Raw genomic sequence first — 20,765 nt, forward strand, 5'->3', positions numbered from 1 at the left:
CAGTCGGTTAAGTGTCTGCCTTCAGCTCAGGTCATGATCCCAGGGTCCTGGGATCGAGTCCTGCATCGGGCTCCCTGCTCGGTGGGGACCTGCTTCTCCCTCTCCCACTGCCCCTCCCCCTGCTTGTGCTCATGCTCTGTCAAATAAATAAATAAAATTCTTAAAAATAAATAAATATTTGTAGATTATGGTTTTCTCCTGTGAATTTTATCAAAGTATAGCATTCTTTATTTTTTTTAAAGATTTATTATTTATTTATTTATTTGACAGAGAGAGTGACAGAGCACAAGCAGGGGAAGCATTAGAGGGATCATGACCTGAGCTGAAGGCAGACACTTAACCGACTGAGCCACCCAGGTGCCCCAAAGTATAGCATTCTTATAAAAAGGTGCCTAAGTCATAGTGACTCAATGAATTTTCATGAAGTGAACAGAGCTATGTAACCAGCACCCAGATCATGAAGCAAAACATGAGCAGCACCCCAGGGCCCCTCATGGCTCCTTCCAATCATTAATCCTTCCCAAAAGTCACACTGATTTTGACTTCCAGCATCATCAATTAGTTTTGAATAGATGTTTGTTGAAAAATCTTTCTAATTCATCTTATATTTTATCCCTATAGTTGGCACAGTGTCTGACACATAGCACTTTATTTTATAACATTTGTTGTATAAGTGAAAGAAAGCAGACGATGTCTGACTTTCATGAGTTGAACGAATTAACATACGTTTTATACATAGGGAGGAAAGTGGCATTAAATTTGGGAGAGAACTGGGATCTGGGGATGCTAACTTGAAAACAAGTTGAAAACTCAAACTTAGAACAGAAGCATACACTTCAGTTTTATCTCTGAACAAATGTAAATAAATAAATCTAAACCTCTGTAAAGTTTTCCTTGGGCCTTAACCAACTCTGATCACATCATATCCACCGTAGCTGGTGAGGCCAACCTCCGGAGACCTTGTTTCTCTTTCTCACTTGTAAATGGACCCATGTGAGACAGGCCCTCCCTCCTGACTCCTGACCAGTGCAGCCAAGAAATGACTATTTTCAGTCCTTCTCCACCCCGCTCTGAGGCCCAGTCAGTCGGAGAACAAAATAAGAGTCACCCTCTCCCTGGGCCACAGCATGTGATCTCCAGCCAGATTGCTTCTTGCTCTGATGAATGAGGTAATAGGGGCCAAATAAGGTTTCAAACGTATGTCACCTCAGAATTACAATTTTCCTTAACTGTACTTTGAAAAAGCTGGAATCAAGAACCCAACATTGCCAAATCCCTGCTTAGCCAAAAAGATCTGTCAACTGTAGAAATAACAAATAAGAGGAAAATCCATCTCAGGCTTTGAACTGCCTCCTGTTCCTAAATGATGCCCAGGGAAATACGAATAAATTTTGTTCTCTGAAGGATGGATTCATTATGAATAATCTAATAATCTCTTTAGGTTGGAGTTTTAAACACTTCTTTAGGGTACTTCAAAAATCTTAAGGGAGCAAGTCTGGATGACAAAAACAACTTTTTTTTTTTTTTAAGAGGATGGTTTCCCTAAATTTCCCGCCTCCCTCTTGCCCAGAAATGTATTTTATCAGAGATGAGGCTTCAAAGAGCATAGTGAAAGCCCAAACTGGAGAAACACACAAATCTGTTTCATCCACATTAAAACTAAGAATGTTAAATCCAGAAGCAAATCTAATTTGCCTGGGGAGAGCTGAGAAGGGAAAGTGGTTCTTTCTCCTTTTTACCTTTTCCAATTATGCTGATTGGAGGTCCTTCAACAAATACAATTGTTGCATAAACTGTTCCCTCTCTGTGGAATTTTCTCCATGTCTGGAGAACTTAAACTCCACCTGAAATACCCTGGAGTCTTCACCTGTTCTTGAAGCTCTCCTGGGTTCCTCCAGGTCTTCTCACATGTTGGCAACATGTAACTGATAAAGAATGGATACAGGAACTTAACAAATCAAGAACAACAAATTAACAAGAAAAAGACAATCCAACAGAAAAATGGACAAAAGACTAGAATCTGCACTTCACAAAAGACAAAACTCAAGTGGCCAATAAAAAAATATGCTCAATCTCATTAATATCATGGAAGTGCAAATAAATACCGAATATTTAAGATGGGTATTAAGGAGGGCACGTGTTGTAATGAGCACTGGGTGTTATATGCAAATGATGAATCATGGAACACTACATCAAAAACTAATGATGTAATGTATGGTGACTAAAATAATAAAAAAATATATCTAAGATGTAGATACCATTACTTACTACAAGATTGACAAAAATTTTTAAATCTGACAACAATCACTATTTAGGGTGAATGCAGACAGAAACTCTCATATACTGCTGCTGGGAGAATAGACTGGAACAGCTGCTTTGGAAAACAATTCTGTATTACTTTTTACATTTGAACAGTCCACATACCCTCAAACCTGTCAATCACACCCCTAGATATAGAACATAGACAAGATCTTGTACACGTACACTGGGAGACTTATATTAAAATGTTCTAAGGAATATTGTTTCTAACAGTCAGAAACAGGATGCAACTCAAATGTTCATTAAAGTAAAATGAATAAATTTGGTACATATACAATATGGTATGATAGAATACCATACAGCAATGAACATGGATGAACTACTGATAGGCACATCAGTGTGGATGAATTTCACAAACATGTTAAGTGAAATAAGCAAGTTAGAGAAGACTATTCCATTAAAGTATGATTTTTAAAATTTTTTAATTTTTTTAATTGACATAAAATGTATAATTTGCTTCAGGGGTATAGGTCTGTGATTCATCAGTCTTACACAACACCCACTGCTCACCACAACACATACCCTCCCCAATGTCCATTACTTAGCCACCCCATCCCCCCACCCCCCCTCCCCTCCAGTAACCCTCACTTTTTTCCTGAGATTAAGAGTCTCTTATGGTTTATCTCCCTCTCTGGTTTCATCTTGTTTCATTTTTTCCTCTTTTCCCCTATGATCCTCTGCCTTGTTTCTTAAATTTGGCATATCAGTGAGATCATATGACAATTGTCTTTCTCTAATTGGCTTATTTTGCTTAGCATAATACCCTCTAGTTCTTTGCAAATGGCAAGATTTCATTTTTTGATGGCCCTGTAATATTCCAGTGTGTGTGTGTGTGTGTGTGTATATATATATATATATATACACACCACATGTGTGTATATATATATATATATACACACCACATCTTCTTTATCCATTCATCTGTTGATGAACATTTGGGGTCTTTCCATAGTTTGGCTATTGTGGACATTGCTGTTATAAACATTGGGGTGCAGGTGCCCCATCGGATCACTACATTTGTATCTTTGGGGTAAATACCCAGTAGTGTAATTGCTGGGTCATAGGGTAGCTCTATTTTCAACTTTTTGAAGAACCTCCATCCTGTTTTCCAGAGTGGCTGCACAAGCTTGCATTCCCACCAACAGTGTAGGAGGGTTCTTTCTCCACATCCTCGCCAACATCTGTTGTTTCCTGACTTGTTAATTTTAGCCATTCTGACTGGTGTGAGGGGGTATCTCATTGTGGTTTTGATTTGTATTTCCCGGATGCCGAGTGATGTTGAGCAATTTTTCATGTGTCTGTTGGCCATCTGGATGTCTTTGCAGAAATGTCTGTTCATGTCTTCTGCCCATTTCTTGATTGAATTATTTGTTCTTTGGGTGTTGAGTTTGATAAGTTCTTTATAGATTTTTGATACTAGCCCTTTATCTGATATGTTATTTGCAAATACCTTTTCCCATTCTGTCAGTTGTGTTTTGGTTTTGTCGACTGTTTCCTTGCTGTGCAAAAGCTTTTTATCTTGATGAAGTCCCAAAAGTTCATTTTTGCCCTTGCTTCCCTTGCCTTTGGTGATGTATCTAGGAAGAAGTTGCTGTGGCTGAGGTCAAAGAGGTTGCTGCTTGTGTTCTCCTCTGGGATTTTGATGGATTCCTGTCTCACATTTAGGTCTTTCATCCATTTTGAGTCTGTTTTTGTGTGTGGTGTAAGGAAATGGGCCAGTTTCATTCTTCTGCCTGTGGCTGTCCAATTTTCCCAATACCATTTGTTGAAGAGACTGTTTTCCATTGGATATGCTTTCCACCTAGTTGACCATAAGAGTTGAGGGTCCTTTTCTGGGTTCTCTATTCTGTTCCATTGATCCATGTGTCTGTTTTTGTGCCAGTACCATACCGTCTTGATGATTACAGTTTTGTAATAGAGCTTGAAGTCTGGAATTGTGATGCCACCAGCTTTGGTTTTCTTTTTCAACATTCCTTTGGCTAATTGGGGTCTTTCCTGGTTCCATACAAATTTTAGTATTATTTGTTCCAGCTCTGTGAAAAAGTAAGTGGTATTTTGATAGGGATTGCTTTGAATGTATAGATTGCTCTGCGTAGCACAGACGTTTTAACAATATTTGTTCTTCCAACCCATGAGTATGGAATGTTTTTCCATTTGTGTCTTCCTCAATTTCTTTCATGAGTGTTCTATAGTTTTCAGAGTACAGAACCTTTTCATCTTTGGTAAGGTTTATTTCTAAGTATCCTATGGTTTTAGGTGCAATTGTAAATGGAATCAACTCCTTTAATTTCTCTTTCTTCTGTCTCATTTTTGTATATAGAAATGCGACTGATTTCTGTGCGTTGATTTTATATCCTGCCACTTTGCTGAATTCCTCTGGAGGTGGAGTCTTTTGGGTTTTCCACATAGAGTATCATGTCATATGTGAAGAGTAAGAGTTTCACTTCTTTGCAGATTCGAATGCCTTTTCTTTTTGTTGTCTGATTGCTGAGGCTCAGACTTCTAGTACTATGTTGAACAACAGTGGTGAGAGTGGACATCCTGTCGTGTTCCTGACCTTAGGGTAAAAGCTCTCAGTTTTTCCCCATTGAGAATGATATTTGCTGTGGGATTTTCGTATATGGCTTTTATGATACTGAGGTATGTTCTTTCTATCCCTACACTGTGAAGAGTTTTAATCAAGAAAGGATGCTGTAGGGGTGCCTGGGTGGCTCAGTTGGTTAAGCATCCTTCTCCCTCTCCTCCTTGCACATGCTATCTGTCTTGCTCAAATAAATAAAATCTTAAAAAAAAAAAAAGGATGCTGTACTATGTCAAATGCTTTTTCTGCATCTATTGAGAGGATATGATTCTTGTCCTTTCTTTTATTAATGTAGTGTATCACATTGATTTGCGGATGTTGAACCATCCTTGCAGCCCAAGAATAAATCCTACTTGGTCACGGTGAATAACCCTTTTAATGGCTCCTATTGTCTGGATGCTATTGTCTGCTAAACATTCCTGAAAACCAGCTAGTACAACCTGTTGTTCTCCAGCAAAAGGGAAGCAAAGGCAGGAAGAAGCTCCACCTGTTTGAATACCTTCATGAATCTGTATAATCCTGAGATGGCATTTTATATTTCAGTGGGTAGATAAAACCAAAGGCGTCTTTCTGTTTGTATCAAAAAACAAAGGAAAGGGGACACCTGGCTGGATCAGTCAGAAGAGCATGCGACGCTTCATCTCAGGGTCATGAGTTTGAGCTTTATATTGGGGGTAGAGATTACTTAAAAAACAAAACCAAAACAAAGAAAAACTTGCCCAACTTTGGTGGAAAAGACAACCAGAAGACCATGACTTACCAGATGATGGCTAGAGCACTGAGACATTATGGAAGAACTGGGGAAATCACCAAAATTTGGAGATAGCTAACTTAACAATTCAGTGAGGCCATTATCCAAAGATTCCATCTTCTTTCTTAGAAAAAGAGATCTTATACTCACAGTATGTTCAACCTGAGCAAGGATATCTCAGCATAAGTGGAATGCAAATCATAGTTGGACATATGCTGATTGCCATGAGCTAAGCCAACCTGATTGCTAAATATTCTACATTTTACGATTTCCTGGCATCAGAAATCCCTACAAATTTCAAGATTTTTCTCTTTAGGCAAATACTAAAAAGGAAAAGAGAATTAACTTATTTCTGTCTTTTATTAAATAGCATATGACCTACAAAAAAGTGTTGGTAATACTCTTTTAAATGTTCAGCAGAATTCTGTGGTAAAGCCACTTGGGCCTTGGCTTTTGTGAGTTTTTTATTACTGATCCAATCTTGTCACTTGTATAGGTCTATTCAGTTGTCTATTTTTTGAGTCCGTTCCAGTAGCTTGTATCTTTCTAGGAATTTATTTCATCTATCTCATTTGTTCACATATAATTGTTCATTGTATTCCTTTATAATCCTTTTTATTTATGTAAAGTTAGTAGTAATGTCACTCTTTAATTTCTGATTCTACTATAAAGTTGACCCTTGACCAATACAAATTTGAGCTGCATGGGTCCACTTATATGCAAATTTTTTTTCAGTATAGTACAGTACCATAAACATATTTTCTCTTCCTTATGACCTTAACATTCTCTTTCTAGCTTACCTTATGGTAAGAATACAGTATGTAATTCATAACACACAAAATGTGTCAACTGTTATCAGTAAGGTTTCTGGTCAACAATAGGTGATTACGTTTTTGGAGAGTCAAAGTTTTATGATTTTTGAAAGTGTGTGTGGTGGGGGGGGCAGGGTTTGGTGCTCCTAATCCCCATGTTGTTCAAGAGTCAACTGTAGTCTCCATTCAGTATATTCTTTTTTTCTTGGTCAAAACTACAATTCTTGGTCAAAATTTTATCAACTTTGTTGATCTTTTCAAAAAAACTTCTGGTTTCATTACCTTTTTTTCTCGTATTTCTAGTCTTTATTTCATTCTATTCACTTCCGCCCTAACCTCTATTTTCTTCCTGCTTAAATTTAGTTTTCTCTTTAAGGTAAAAGATTAGGTTATTGAGATCTTTTTTCTGTATCATTTACAGCTCCAAGTTACCCTCTAAGCACTGCTTTAGCTGCAACCCATAAATTCTGATGTTATGTGTTTTCACTCATCTCAAAATATTTCATAATTAAAAAAATTTTTTTGATCCATTGGTTACCTAGGAGTAGTCTTGTTTAATTTCCATATATTGTGAGTTTCCCAGTTTTCCGTTATGTTTCAAATTTTTTTTTTTTTTAGATTTTATTTGACAGAGAAAGACACAGTGAGAGAGGGAACACAAGCAGGGGGAGTGGGAGAGGGAGAAGCAGGCTTCCCGCCAAGCAGGGACCCCGATGTGGGGCTCGAGCCCAGGACCCTGGGATCATGACCTGAGCTGAAGGCAGATACTTAACGACTGAGCCACCCAGGCAACCGTTTCAAATTTGACTGCATTGTGATCAGAGAACATATTTTTTGTCCTTTTAAATTTTTAAAGGTTTTATGCTCTAGTCTATGGTCATCATGAGAAATATTCTTGTGTGCTTGAGAATACATATTGTTATTGGCTGCTATGTTCTAGATGTCTGTTAAGTCTAGTTGGTTTATAGTGTCCACGTCTTCTATTGTGTTTGGTATAGTTGTTTTAACCATAATTGAAAACAGGGCATATGGTCTCCAACTATTATTGCTGAATTGTCTTTCTTCATTTCTGTCAGTTTGTGCTTCATGTATTTTGGTACTCTGTCATTAGAAGCATGTATATTTATAATTGTTATATCTTCCTAATGGATTCACCCTTTTATCATTATAAAATGTCCCTTTTTAATAACATGTTTTAATTTTGTCTATTAGCATCACTCCAAATTTGCTGTGATTGCTGTTTGCATGATGTATCCTTTTCCATCTTTTTAATGTTTTTAATCTTATGTATCATCTGTAAATAACATGTAAATGTTTTATTCAGCATGTTACTCATTAATTGGTAGCTATTATCTTCTGCCATAAGTTAGACACACTGGTTTGCAAAATAGCAGATGTAAGTATTTGCTAAATTAATGAATTTATAAATGTTGCAATAAAAATCATTCTGTATTTCAAACAACTAAGGCCAACTTTTTGGTTTTACATTTTGAATCATCTCAGAATTCTTATTTATAAATATGCAATTCACATTCCATTCTAAATTCTATATTATCTAATAATCTAAATTCTACTATATAAAACATTAGGCAGTTAGCACCTGAATATTTAATACAAACGTAGCCAAAGCTCAATATATTACTTTTAAACAGATCTGATTGGTTTATGATTCTTTTGACTTTTCATTAGTATTTGACAAAAGGATCCACGATTGACTTGTCAGTTCTTCAAAGAAGTAATTCACTCTGCAAAACTACTGAAGAGAGGAAATACGTAACAAGTTTAACAAATCAAAACATACTTCTGGTCTATAAAAGCACGGAAATAAATTTTTTTACTAAATTTGCTGTTTATCACTAAATATATCACAGAACTCATATCTAAATGATATAAGAATACAAAGATTCCCCTGGCTTTTAAATATTGTCCTTAATTTCTAGCACAAAAGTAATGGTCTCATTCTATATTGGTATTATTCCCGCTATTTTAAAGTATAAAACTGAATTCCAATTATATTTAAGTACACCAACGGACTATCAAGTAGTCAAGGTATATAATTCTTCTTAAAATAAAACTTACCAAAATAAACACAGAAAAATGAGATCCAATGTTCTATTTCTCTCAAGAATTAAAAAATAGAGTTAAGAGTAACTGTGGGGGACAGGGACGCCTGGGTGGCTCAGTCAGTTAAGCGTCTGCTTTCGGCTCAGGTCATGATCCCAGGGTCCTGGGATCAAGTCCTGCAGTGGGTTCCTTGCTCAGCAGGGAGACTGCATCTCCCTCTGCCTGCCACTGCCCCTGCTTTTGCCTGCTCTCTCTCTCCGACAAATAAAATCTTTTTTTTTTTTTTTTAAGATTTTACTTATTTATTTGACAGAGAGACACAGTGAGAGAGGGAACACAAGCAGGGGGAGTGGGAGAGGGAGAAGCAGGCTTCCCGCTGCGCAGGGAGCCCGATGTGGGGCTCGATCCCAGGACCCTGGGACCATGACCTGGGCCGAAGGCAGACGCTTAATGACTGAGCCACCCAGGCGCCCCCCAAATAAATAAAACCTTAAAAAAAAAAAAACTGTGGGGGAGAAACACAGGTGAGAAAAGTAAATGTATGCAAATGCTATTTGCAAGGATTTAAATACAGTACTTTATGGAGATATAATTACTAATATTTTCTATTCCACATTTGTTTATTGGAGCATGGCCTAAAGAATCAGAATACTGGGAATCTATTTGATACTATCAGACATTATTTTATCTTGAATTTAGGCTTCCTAACATAAAATATATTAAGAATGTCTGTCTATACTATGAATTGTTTGTTGCTGGGATAGGTGATTCTGTAACACCAATTTGATCACTCTCCAAAAGGGAATTAATTTCAAACAGTAAAATATCTTCACACTCAGGTTACTGATGAATCTGTAAATGAAATAATTGCTTGTACAAAGCCAGATTTGGAGAAACATCACTTTATATTTAATATAATATTTTAAGGCCAAATGTCCTACAATGAATTTTAATGTTGCTACTGATCTATTCCTAAATTTAAACCTGTATGTGATAATGAAAAGTAGCAACCTCTTTTTGAAGTCAAAAGAAATACTAGGTGTTCAACAGACTTCAAAAAAATATCTTAAATTAACATGTATAATTTTACAAATAAAATTACATAGTCATGAAGAGGAAGAGATGATCCCATGAAAATATTTAGCTGATATAACTGAAGATATTCTGACAGTATAAAAAAGACACAAATGCAAACTTTTTACTAACAAGTATTATTTGAAAATTACATACTAAAAAACAATCTCACCCATTTCATAGTGCTTGCAAATAAGTCATACAGTCAAAAGTATACACAATTTGGAAGATGGAACTCTTTTTTAGCACTATCATTTAACTAGTAAGAACTAGTATCATTTAAAAGGAATCCAATCTTTCCTTTAGCTAAATTTTTGCCAATTTGTTTCCTTCTTCAACAAAACAGTTAAATGACTTCCAATTATAAAGATAGATCAATATTGTAATAGTTTTTACCAAGGTAATCTTTTATAGAGCTTTCAACGTTAAAAAAGGAAAACACATTCAATAGGGAAGAAACAATCCTCTTTATTAACCTCACTGTATATTCAGAAAGGATTAAAAAACACACACATTTCCTGGGACACAAAACTGTACCAAAAGCATTTCCTTACAAAATAACTTCACAAACCAATAGTCCTGGACTTACACAAAGACATATATATTGACATACATTAGCTTGAATTAATACACAATTCGAACGTTTTTGCAGCAACTTTCTAGCAGACTATTATTACATTAATGTGGGAGTGTACGACTTCTTTAACTCTTTAAAAATAGTAATAAAAATTACAAAATAATGAAAATGTAGAATTAAGGCTGAGACTATATCATCTAGTATTAAAGTCAAACAATACTTATAAAAATCGGTGCTGCTTTTTTTATATATATATACACACACAGGATAAGTCTTTAGAAATTTAAAATGCTACTGCTGTCACAAGTTCACTCATCAATTTAACATTTTCTCATGTATCTTAACATTTGAATTCCCAGATACCTGTGCTTTTTCTGTTTTTATTCTGAATTCTTCATTAAGGGTTTCCTCACATATTTACAATTAAATATCTAACCTCTAGAACTTTCCTTAGACACAACAGACAAAACAGTTTTGTTAAATAAATTCACATAGAAGTAATAAAAAGGTTTGTTTTCAAGAAATATTTCTAGCATATCCATGATAATCATACTGAAAAATAGTACATATGCTTTTCCTCAGGATTAATAAATGCCATGTGCCAGTTTTACAGTCACTGCCATATTTGCACATTTTCCTCTGACACATTTGCAAGATAATGACAACCAAAGGGCATGATGACTGGAATAATTCCAGTAAATCCACAATGTCCAGTGAGATTCATAAAATTGAATAGCTGTTTCCAGTCCCATCTGGATTGACATGGAAATGCATGCCCAGATAGTTGTATCGTCCCCAGAAATATCAGTCTGGTAAGTCACCCTCTCGGTCTTCTGAAACAGAGCTGCAGAAGGCAGGGCATTCTTCATGAGACCAATGGCCCCCTCTTCTCAGTAACTGTTCACACATCTGATTTGGTTATAATCCTGGTCAATGTGGAAAAAATAAATTTTTGTGTACCACAGTTTTCCTAAACTCCCTCAGCAGACCTAGTTGGTTAAATATCCAATGGAACTATGTTCCATTAATTATGATAATTCTTGGTATAAACATGTAACTAAAGCCCTTACTTGCCACATGTATGCCAAAAGAGAGAGAGAGAGAGAGAGAGAGAGAGAAATCCTCAAAATAAAAGCGGTACTTAACATATAAAGATTAAGCGATTTGTACCACAGTTCTTTGGAATGGTGTACTCAGATCCCCAAACTGAAGATTTTCATTTTTCTTTTCCCCTCTCCTTAAATGAAATTACTATTTTAAAAATAAACAAGAATTATAATGCTTATCTCAGAAAAGTCACAAAACAAGGACAAGCAAAAGGAAAAACATTTAAAAATACCCATAATTCCATTCATATAGAGATGAACACAGTGAACATGAGATCATGACCTGAGCTGAAATCAAGAGTCGGATGCTTAACGGACTGAGCCACCCAGGCACCCCAAGATACTTTTGTTTCAGATGCTCTACAGTTTTTGAGATTGTGCAAGAATTATTAGTTCAAGATCTTTGGAGAACTGGCAGAGATTAGGATTGAGAATTACCAATTAAAAAGTAATTTATGGGGTGCCTGCATGGCTAAGTCAGTTAAGCGACTACCTTCGGCTCAGGTCATGATCAGGAGGGAGCCTGCTTTTCCCTCTCCCTCTGCCCCTGCCCCCTGCTTGTGCTTGCTCTAACTCAAATAAATAAATAAAATCTTAAAAAAAAAAAAAACACCTGTAATTTAAATTTTAGCGGCACCTCGGTGGTTCAGTTGGTTAAGTCACTGACTCTTGGTTTCTGCTCAGGTTATGATCTCAGGGTTGTGAGATTGAGCCCCACCTCTGGCTCAGCAGGGGGTGTGCTTGAGAGTCTCTCCCTCTGCCCCTCCCCTGCTTGCACTCTCTCTAAAATAAAGAAAAATAAATCTTAAAAAGATATTTTTAAATGGAAATTTAAACTGATTTTAAATCTCCCAAAGATAAACAGGATGCGAGGGGGAGAAAGCCATGCAATAGAATATACCTAATTTTCAATCTAAAACTTCTCTTTTTAAACATTTATTTGAGAGAGAGAGAGAGAGAATGAGTGGAGAGAGAGGCAAAGGGAGAGAATCCTCAAGCAGACTCCTCGCTGAGTGTGGAGCCCAATGCGGGGTTTGATCCCGCAACCCATAAGATCATGACTTGAGAAACCAAAAGTTGGCTGCTTAACCAACTGAGCCACGCAGGCACCCCCAACCTAAAACTTCTAAGACTGCCATCAAAAAGCTAAACAAAAATGGCTAACTTTTTGTGTTTATTTTCTGTGTGTCAAATCTGGGTAGGCAATATGGTTCTGTTTTGCTCTCTGGAAACATTTATGCTCCTCCCCCTTTCCTTGATATTCTAAAATTTTACTATGAAATATGTTTTGGTACATCTTTTGTCAGTCATTGTGCTGGGCCTTCAGTGGGCCCTTTTATTTATCCCTAGGAAGTTCTCGTCAACGTATTTTTCTTCTCCATTTTCTACTTTCTAGGATTCGTAACAGAATTGGTTCTCTAGGTCTCCTTCTTCGTTTTCACGTATTTTTTCTATTTTTCTGGGAAGTCTGACTTTAGTCTTTGAAATTTTTATTTCAGCCACAGTATCTGTAATCTGTTATCTTATCCTGGCTGTATGTTTCTCCTAATAATATACTGAGTTTTGTGATTATAATTCCTGAAAACCTAATTAGTAATTTAAAATTTTTTAAAAGTTCAGTTGAATCATCTCCAGGGTTGGTTTTACTATTTATCTTGGACTTTCTCTCAAATGTTGCAAACTCCCCTCGTATGCATGATGATTCTTAGTTGTACAATTATATTTAAGAAAAAGAATTATGCTTCTGGCCTGGATTTCCTCTTTTACAAAAACCAGAACTACTTTCCCATCAAGTCCCTCTGAGTAGAAATTTTAGGTGGGACAGGGCAGAGCAGGGTCCATGGGCCAGCAGGCTCTGCTTTACAGTACACAGCCGGAGAGCCGACTCTCAGGCTGCTTGCTCCCTGAGTGCCAGCATGAGATAAGCCTCGAGGGCGCCATCAACTACACCTGAAGCCAATATGCCAAGTTAATTAATTACCATCGTTATCTAACTTTGTGGTGGCATCTTTAATGCTTGGGAACAAGGAAATAAAGCTTTCAGAGTTTTGGGTTGAAAATTTGGCATATTCTAGGCTGTGGTTTCCTCTCCTTTTCCATTTTGCTCCCATCCTCTCCTATGTTCCTGAGTCCAGAGCCTCTCTGGGTCCCATCAGGCAGACTGTTTCCCATTGTCTCTAGACTATTTCCCAGTCCTTCCTCCTTTGGTATACTCTAGTCTTGTTTCTATCACATTATCCCCAGAAAACTTCAATCAAATGCGAAGGCAGGGGGCACCTATGTGGCTCAGTCAGTTAAAAGTCCAACTCTTGGATTTTGGCTCAGGTCATGATCTCAGGGTTGTGAGATCGAGCCCAAAGTTAGGCTCCACGCACAGGGTGGAGTCTGCTTGGGATTCTCTCCCTTTCTCCTCTCATGTGTTCTAATAAATAAATGAAATCTTAAAAAAAAAAAAAGGTGAAGGCAGAATGAAGGCATTGTCAGATACACAAGGGCTCCAAGTTTCTTTGTACACACTTTTTCTAAGAAAGTTACAGGAGAGAAACTTAAGGAATCCAAGAAATAGTGGATTCAACCCAAGAGTAGCCAAAGAAGATCCATGAGACCTATGCATAGTTACTGGTCACCATAGTAGGAGGAAGACTATGTGATCAAGGAAAACAGTGAAATGGGGTGCGAGCGTCAACTCTTGATTTTGGCTTAGGTCATGATCTCAGGGTTTTAAGATTAAGCCCACTGTGCTCAGTGCAGAGTCTGCTTGAGAGATTCTTTCTCTCCCTCTCTTTCCCCCTCTACCCCTCCTCCCACTCATGCTTGCTCTCTCAAATAAATAAATTCTTTAAAAAAGAAAAAAAGGTAAACAGTGAAAGAAAAAAAAGGAAATTAGAAAGTGCAGAAAAATTAACAACATCCAAGAAATAGTCTAAATAGGGACTGGGTTAAAATTTAACCTGTTTTAAACAACTGATACAGTACACAAAACTTATTTGATCCTGACATTTGGAATACTAATTGGTGGCCTAGAACCTTATAGAGAAGTCAATGTAATCCTAGCACACAACTTTGCCTAGTACTAAATATTTACATAGCCAAAATAATATATGTGTGGTTTATAGCTTCCTACCTTTGAAAAAAGCATGGAGGACTTGCTTGTGGTTGTAGGATAAGCTATAACGAAATAATATGATAGAGGGCAAGTTCTAAAACATTTTCAAACAATTCAGTCCAAAAGTCATTAGGTGCATCAGGCAATATGGACGTCCACACCAAGGGGTTGAGTGAACCGTACTGTCTTAAAGCTGATACGACGGGCAGAGTTATGTAAAAAAGAGGGAGGCAACAATAGAATAACTGAAACTAAACAGTTAAAGCAAAGGTTGCTTCTGGGGAATGGGATGGGTGAGGATGCACTGGATATAAGATTTCATCATCACAAGCTTTCATACCTGTGCTCTCCAATTTGGGTTAACCGTTAGCCATGTGTAGCTCCAGAGTACTTGCCATGTAACTAGTTCTTAGAGATTTGCTGTCTTCTGAATTTCTAAGACTTTGTATGAAAAAAGAATTTAAAGTATCTCAAGAAATGTTTTACAGTGTTTACATGTTGCAATGATAATATTTTATGTACTAGGTTCAAAAAATCAATTATTAAATCTCAGGGTTTTTTTTTCTTTTTAATCTAGCTCCCAGAAAACTTTATTTTTTATTTTTTAAAGATTTTATTTATTTGTGAGAGAGAGAGAGCACAAGCAGGGGGAGCGGCAGGCAGAGCAGGTAGAGGGAGAAGCAGGCTCCCTGCTCAGCAAGGAGCCTGATGCGGGACTCAATCCCAGGACCCTGGGATCATGACCTAAGCTGAAGGCAGAAGCTTAACTAAGCCATCCAGGCGTCCCCTCCCAGAAAACTTTAAATTACACATGTGGCTCACATTACAGTACAATACTAAATCTTATAAACTACTTGATTTATTTACATGTATGACTTCAATGAAAAGATACTACCACTACTAACAACAAAACGATAAACTAAAAAGTCAACTCTAGCCCATACCATCTCTGAATTGCTACAAGATCTTAATTAACAAGATTCAAATCAGTGACATGTGTAGTTGTACTGTAGTAATGGCAAGGTCTGGGGCTAATTCAGTGCGGAGGCTATAGCGCAGCTTCAAGAATATGTAACTTTAGTCTGGAACTGCTTGGCAGGAATTTCCTCCCTGGTCTCTTAGAAAACCGGAAATATGGGGTGCCTGGTACTTAATATTGTACCTAAGTCGGAAAAGCATGTGACGCTTGATCTTGGGGTCATGAGTTTGAGCAAGTAAATAAATAAACTGCAAAAAAAATTACAGTAAACCCACATGAAAATAAAAGGAATAATATAATGAATTCCTATTTCAAGCTGCAGTAATTTTATATTTTGCCCAATCTTGTTTTGATATCCTGTCACTTTTCTACCTCTCTAGCAGTATTTCAGAGTATACCCCAGACATCATGTTATTTAACCAATACCTCAGTACACATTTCTAAGGATGTATTTATTTTAATGTAAATACTATGATGTTGTTATACACAAAATAATTCCTTTATATGTAAAATTTCTGAGTTTTTTCAAAGTTGTCATCTTAAAAGATTCAAATGTGAATCCAGACAAGGACTTCACGTTGCATTTGATTCTTATACCTTTCAATCACTTTTATTCTATATCAAACAGTTCATTCTTCTTATCCTTCTTTTATGGCACCAATTTATTAATAAAATCAGTCATTTGCCCTGTACTATGTCCCATTCTTGACATTCTGGATTTGGCTGATATTTCCTGGTGGTATCATTTCCCCTATAAACTTCCCTTTATTTCCTGTACACTTGTAGTTAAATCAAACTGTTCGAGATTTAACCTCTTATGTCTTACAGTATCTATTCTTTGCAATGAATTAACGTCCTCCCAAGCATCGAGGAGGTTACCATTTACATACCATAGGGAAAATAGTTTTCTGGAGTGCTTACTTCTTCCACAGAACCTCAGCTGGGAAACACCTAGAAGCTTCATTGGATTCAGGTTACTTCCTACTCAATCACATAATAGCAAATGTCCTGCTTTTAGTGTTGCTAAGATCAATCAGTGGATTCAGGTATATCAATCTGATCTTTCCATTATTTAGTTTCCCCAACAACTTTTTACCTAATCATTTGAGTATCTATTGATTATTATTGCCTAGACCTATTAATTTTATTAGGGGTGGCAAAATCATGTTGCAATTTTATGCCTTTGTTCTTTATATGAATTTTTTTAAAGATTTTATTTATGTGACAGTGAGCACAAGTAGGGGGGGTTACAGGCAGAGAGGGAGAGGGAGAAGCAGACTCCCTGCTGAGCAAGGAGCCTGCTTGTCCCTCTGCCTGCCACTTCTCCCTGCTTGTGCACTCTCTGACAAATGAATAAATAAAATCTTAATTAAAAAAAAAGAACTTTCTTCAAGGAAGAATATGATAAAAACAGCGAGAGGGAGGCAAACCATAAGAGAGTCTTAACCACAGGGAACAGGGGTGCCTGAGTGGCTCTGTCAGTTAAGCGGCTGCCTTTGGCTCAGGTCATGATCCCAGGGTCCTGGGGTTGAGTCCCACATTGGCTCCTTGCTCAGAAGGAGTCTGCTTCTCCCTCTCCCTCTGTGCTCGCTCTTGTAAATAAGTAAAATCTTAAAAACTAAACAAAACTACAGGGAACAACACGAGGTTGCTGGAGGGGAGGTAGGTGGGGGCATGGGGTAACTGGGTGATTGGCATTAAAGAGGGCACTTGATGTAATAAGTACTGGGTGTTATATGCAACTGATGAATCACTAAATACTACCTTATGCTTCGCCACATGCACAAAAAAAGAACTTTCTTCAATTATCTGGTTACCCTGAAAAACAGTTCATTTAAGTAAGAACACATCTTAAAAAAAAAACAAAAACAAAAAGAAAGGGGGTGCTTGGCTGGTGCAGTTACGGGCCTGACTCCTGGTTTCAGGTCAGGTCATGATCTCAGGGTGTTGAGACTGAGCCCTCCATCAGGCTCCCCGCTAGTGCGGAGTCTACTTAAGACTGTTTCTCTCCTTCTTCCTACCGCCCCCCCTTACCCCGATGTACTCTCTCTAAAATAATACATCTTAAAAAACAAACAAAAAAAAGAACATGTCTTTACTATATGGATATATCAATTTTTATAATGAGTTGGTGCTCTAGCAATTGCCAATGATCATCAGTGAGGATTCTTTTGCATCACTTTGAACTCATGATTTGTAAAAATTACGTGTTTAAATCCATTGCAAATATTCTTTCTGATGCTGTACTGCCCCAACACACTTTCAGTGGTCAGCTTAATAATTTCTATATATTGTGTACTCATAATAAATACACATCATTCATATACCCACGTGTGGAAACACCTCTTTCATGTTGATGACTACCGTATTCTTATAATCTCATTATCATTTCAGTAGCTCTCTTCCTTAATTTACTTTAAAGGCAGCTATTCCAAGACACTCACACCCTCCACTTGCACACAATATAAGGTACTCAAGAGAGATCAATGAGATAAAGAATCTTACCTCACAATTTTGTGCAACACAGATTTCTCTTTTGGGAGTGCAGATAATCTGGCTTCTGCCTACCTCTCCAAACACTCTTGCTTCTCCCCCCTCCCATGCCTCAGCCACACAAGCATCTTTTCTGTTCCTCAAACATGCCATACTTGCATCTTTCTCAGAACTTTCATATCTATTTTTTTCCCTCTGACTGAAACCAATCCCTACTTGGCTGGTAGCTACTCATCCTTCAGTTCTCTCCTAAAATGAATCTTTCCTGACAACCAATATAGTTTCCCCACCATTTTATATCATTTCATCCTTTTTTCTTTCATAGAACTTAACATTATTTTGTACATAGGAAAATGCTTACTTTTTCAAATTGTCCTTCTGCACAGGACTGTAGAGATCCATGGGGGAGCAAGAACCATGCTACTTTTACTTACCCAGCAATGTATAACCCAAAATGAGCATTCAAGTAATTATTGAATAAATATAGAATATGTAGATGGATAGGGCATGGAATACCAATTCCAAACACCACAGTCTCAAAGAAACTCCCCTAAGGTCAATAGGAGACACTTTCAGGCAGAGTTCATATTTAAACCTTTTGAAATAACGTACAAGAAACCCCAGTACCATGGTATCTTCTTATAGGATGGCCTTACCTACATCTAATCTAAAAAGGACAGTTTTTTTTTTTAAAGATTTTATTTGAGAGAGAGAGAGAGAGAGAGAGAGAGAGAGAGAGAGCGCGCGCGCATGAGAGGGGGGACGGTCAGAGGGAGAAGCAGACTCCCCGCTGAACGGGGAGCCTGATGCAAGGTTTGATCCCAGGAATCCTGGGACTCCAGGATCGTGACCTGAGCCGAAGGCAGATGCTTAACTGATTGAGCACCCAGGCACCCCAAAAGGACAGTTTTCTTACCACTGAGTTAGGCTGCAGATAACTTTGCTGGGATTTTAGTGTGCTATGTAAATGATATCTGATTTTCCAAACCAACTATTATAAGCGATTTTTAAATAAATAACATACAAATGGCTTTGTATATTCTAATTTAGCAAGCTGCTGATCTTATGAAGCAGAATGTAGTGTATTTGCAAGGTAAGCCAAACAACAGAAAAGCAATTTCAATCTTAACAGTGATTTTAAACAAAACATAAATGATAAACATTTCCAAATAATTAGAAAAAATGATTTAGAAAACTGGAATATCCTAGGAGAATATGTCTTTTTTTTTTTTTTTTTTTTTAAGATTTTATTTGACAGAGCGAGAGAGCACAAGTAGGGGGAACAGTAGAGGGAGAGGGAGAAGCAGGCTCCCTGCTTGGCAGGGAGCCCAATGGGGGGCTCGATCCCAAGACCCTAGGATCATGACCTGAGCCAAAGGCAGATGCGTAACCATCTGAGCCACCCAGGTGCCCCTAGGAGAATATGTCTTATCTTCATTATTCATCACTTAGTTTTTTCAAACAAAATAAAATAAAACAAAACCCCTAATTCTGGCTGAAGGGGGAAATCAGAAATAAATTCATGCTGGCTTTTATTTTTATTTTTTTAAGAAGTTTATTATTTTTTTTTTTTTAGAGAAAGAGAGAGTGTGAATGGGGAGGGGCCAAGAAGAGAGAGAATCCCAAACAGGCTCCACATTCAGCGCAGAGCCTGACGTGGGGCTCAGTCCCACAAACCTGAGATCACAACCTGAGCAGAAATCAAGAGTGAGACGCTCAACTGACTGAGCCACCCGAACACCCCCATGCTGGTTTTTAAGTATGTTGACTCAAGAGCTTTGATAAACTACCCAGTGATAACTCTCAGGTCACAATAAACTCACCTATTTTGTCTTGAAGCTTCCCTTCTCATTCTTTTAGGAGGAACTGGACAATCTGTCATTTCAACCTTTGCTGGATGGCGCAATGAGTCATTACACTTACGTGTGGGAGTCATACCTATAAAGAGAGAAAATGTAGAAAATGAACTTTTAGAAGACTGGGATTATAAGAAAAGCAAATCTATCTTAATTTATAGAAAACGAATTAATAATACTGAGAATGCTTCCTACTATTCCTGCTAAGAGAAGACTTTACAACAACTTATCAGGTGACTTGGAGGACAAGAGTGTCGACTTAAGTCATGGATCATTCACCTTCTTTCTTCTTGGAGTTGAACTCTAATCATAAATACCTGTCTTCATGCAGAGAAAGTAGAAGTAACAAAAAGAAGGCACAAACCTAGTTTTTGCTCAATTAGTTTCAGATTTTTCTCCTGTTCATCAAGTTCTTGTTTTTTCTTCTTCATATCAGGAGTGTGAAGGTACTCTAACTGACGGTTAAGGTCCTCGATCACACTGTTCAACTTGTTCACAGCAGTACGATACTGTTGAAGAAGATCTTCAAAGAAACCAAAAATGTCTGATTAAAACCACTGATACGTATCAAGTCAGTGTTTGAGGAAAGAAGAATTAGCAACACTAGGTATTATATTATAGTAACATGTGGGATCTACTTCTAAAGCCACAAGACTTTGTTCAGTGTAAACAGACAAAATAAAAATGCAGTTTAGACCCCAGCACAAAACCGGTGCTTGCTAAATTTTAATTTTCTTCAACTGCTTGACTTCAATAAATTTCTGTTTTCTATGTAAAAGTGCTCTGTGAATTGGATCACTCTCTCAATGTTTACATTCTGATATTCATTATTCAATTTAATTCCATACAGATAAGTTGAGGGGGGTGGCAAATCCATTAAATATAGTACTGCTAGAGGCGCCTGGTTCAGTTCAGTTGGAGCATGCGACTCTTGATCTCGGGGTCATGTTGTGGAGGAGGCTGCACAAGGCCCCCGCAAGGAAGAAGGACCCATCTGCATCGTGGTCAGGGTCCTGGCAGAGGGTTGGCCCCAGCCTTGGGTGCAGA

At 37.4% G+C, this 20,765-nt stretch overlaps 1 protein-coding gene and 1 pseudogene across 6 annotated transcripts in view; one reads left to right on the forward strand and one right to left on the reverse strand.

Annotated features, from left to right (window-relative positions):
* The first annotated feature begins 5,309 nt into the window (after positions 1 to 5,309).
* On the forward strand, positions 5,310 to 5,901 carry LOC113912355 (annotated as a pseudogene).
* A 3,736-nt stretch (positions 5,902 to 9,637) lies between these two features.
* The window catches only part of SMCHD1 (structural maintenance of chromosomes flexible hinge domain containing 1), a 139,820-nt gene continuing 128,692 nt past the window's right edge, over positions 9,638 to 20,765 (reverse strand). For 2 of the 6 annotated variants that reach the window (XM_027576125.2, XM_027576126.2), the window contains exons 46-48: positions 20,083 to 20,241; positions 19,686 to 19,800; positions 9,638 to 11,104 (exon numbers count right to left, since the gene is read on the reverse strand). In XM_027576125.2, coding sequence (XP_027431926.1) covers positions 11,080 to 11,104; positions 19,686 to 19,800; positions 20,083 to 20,241 — 299 coding nt within the window. In that variant the 3' untranslated portion in view covers positions 9,638 to 11,079. Of the gene's footprint in view, positions 11,105 to 14,109; positions 14,832 to 19,521; positions 19,553 to 19,685; positions 19,801 to 20,082; positions 20,242 to 20,765 lie in introns of those variants that run through there. The other 4 variants (XM_027576127.2, XM_027576122.2, XM_027576123.2 and 1 more) reach the window with 4 other exon arrangements.

Source organism: Zalophus californianus, chromosome 14, assembly GCF_009762305.2.
Source record: "Zalophus californianus isolate mZalCal1 chromosome 14, mZalCal1.pri.v2, whole genome shotgun sequence".
NCBI lineage: Eukaryota > Metazoa > Chordata > Mammalia > Carnivora > Otariidae > Zalophus > Zalophus californianus.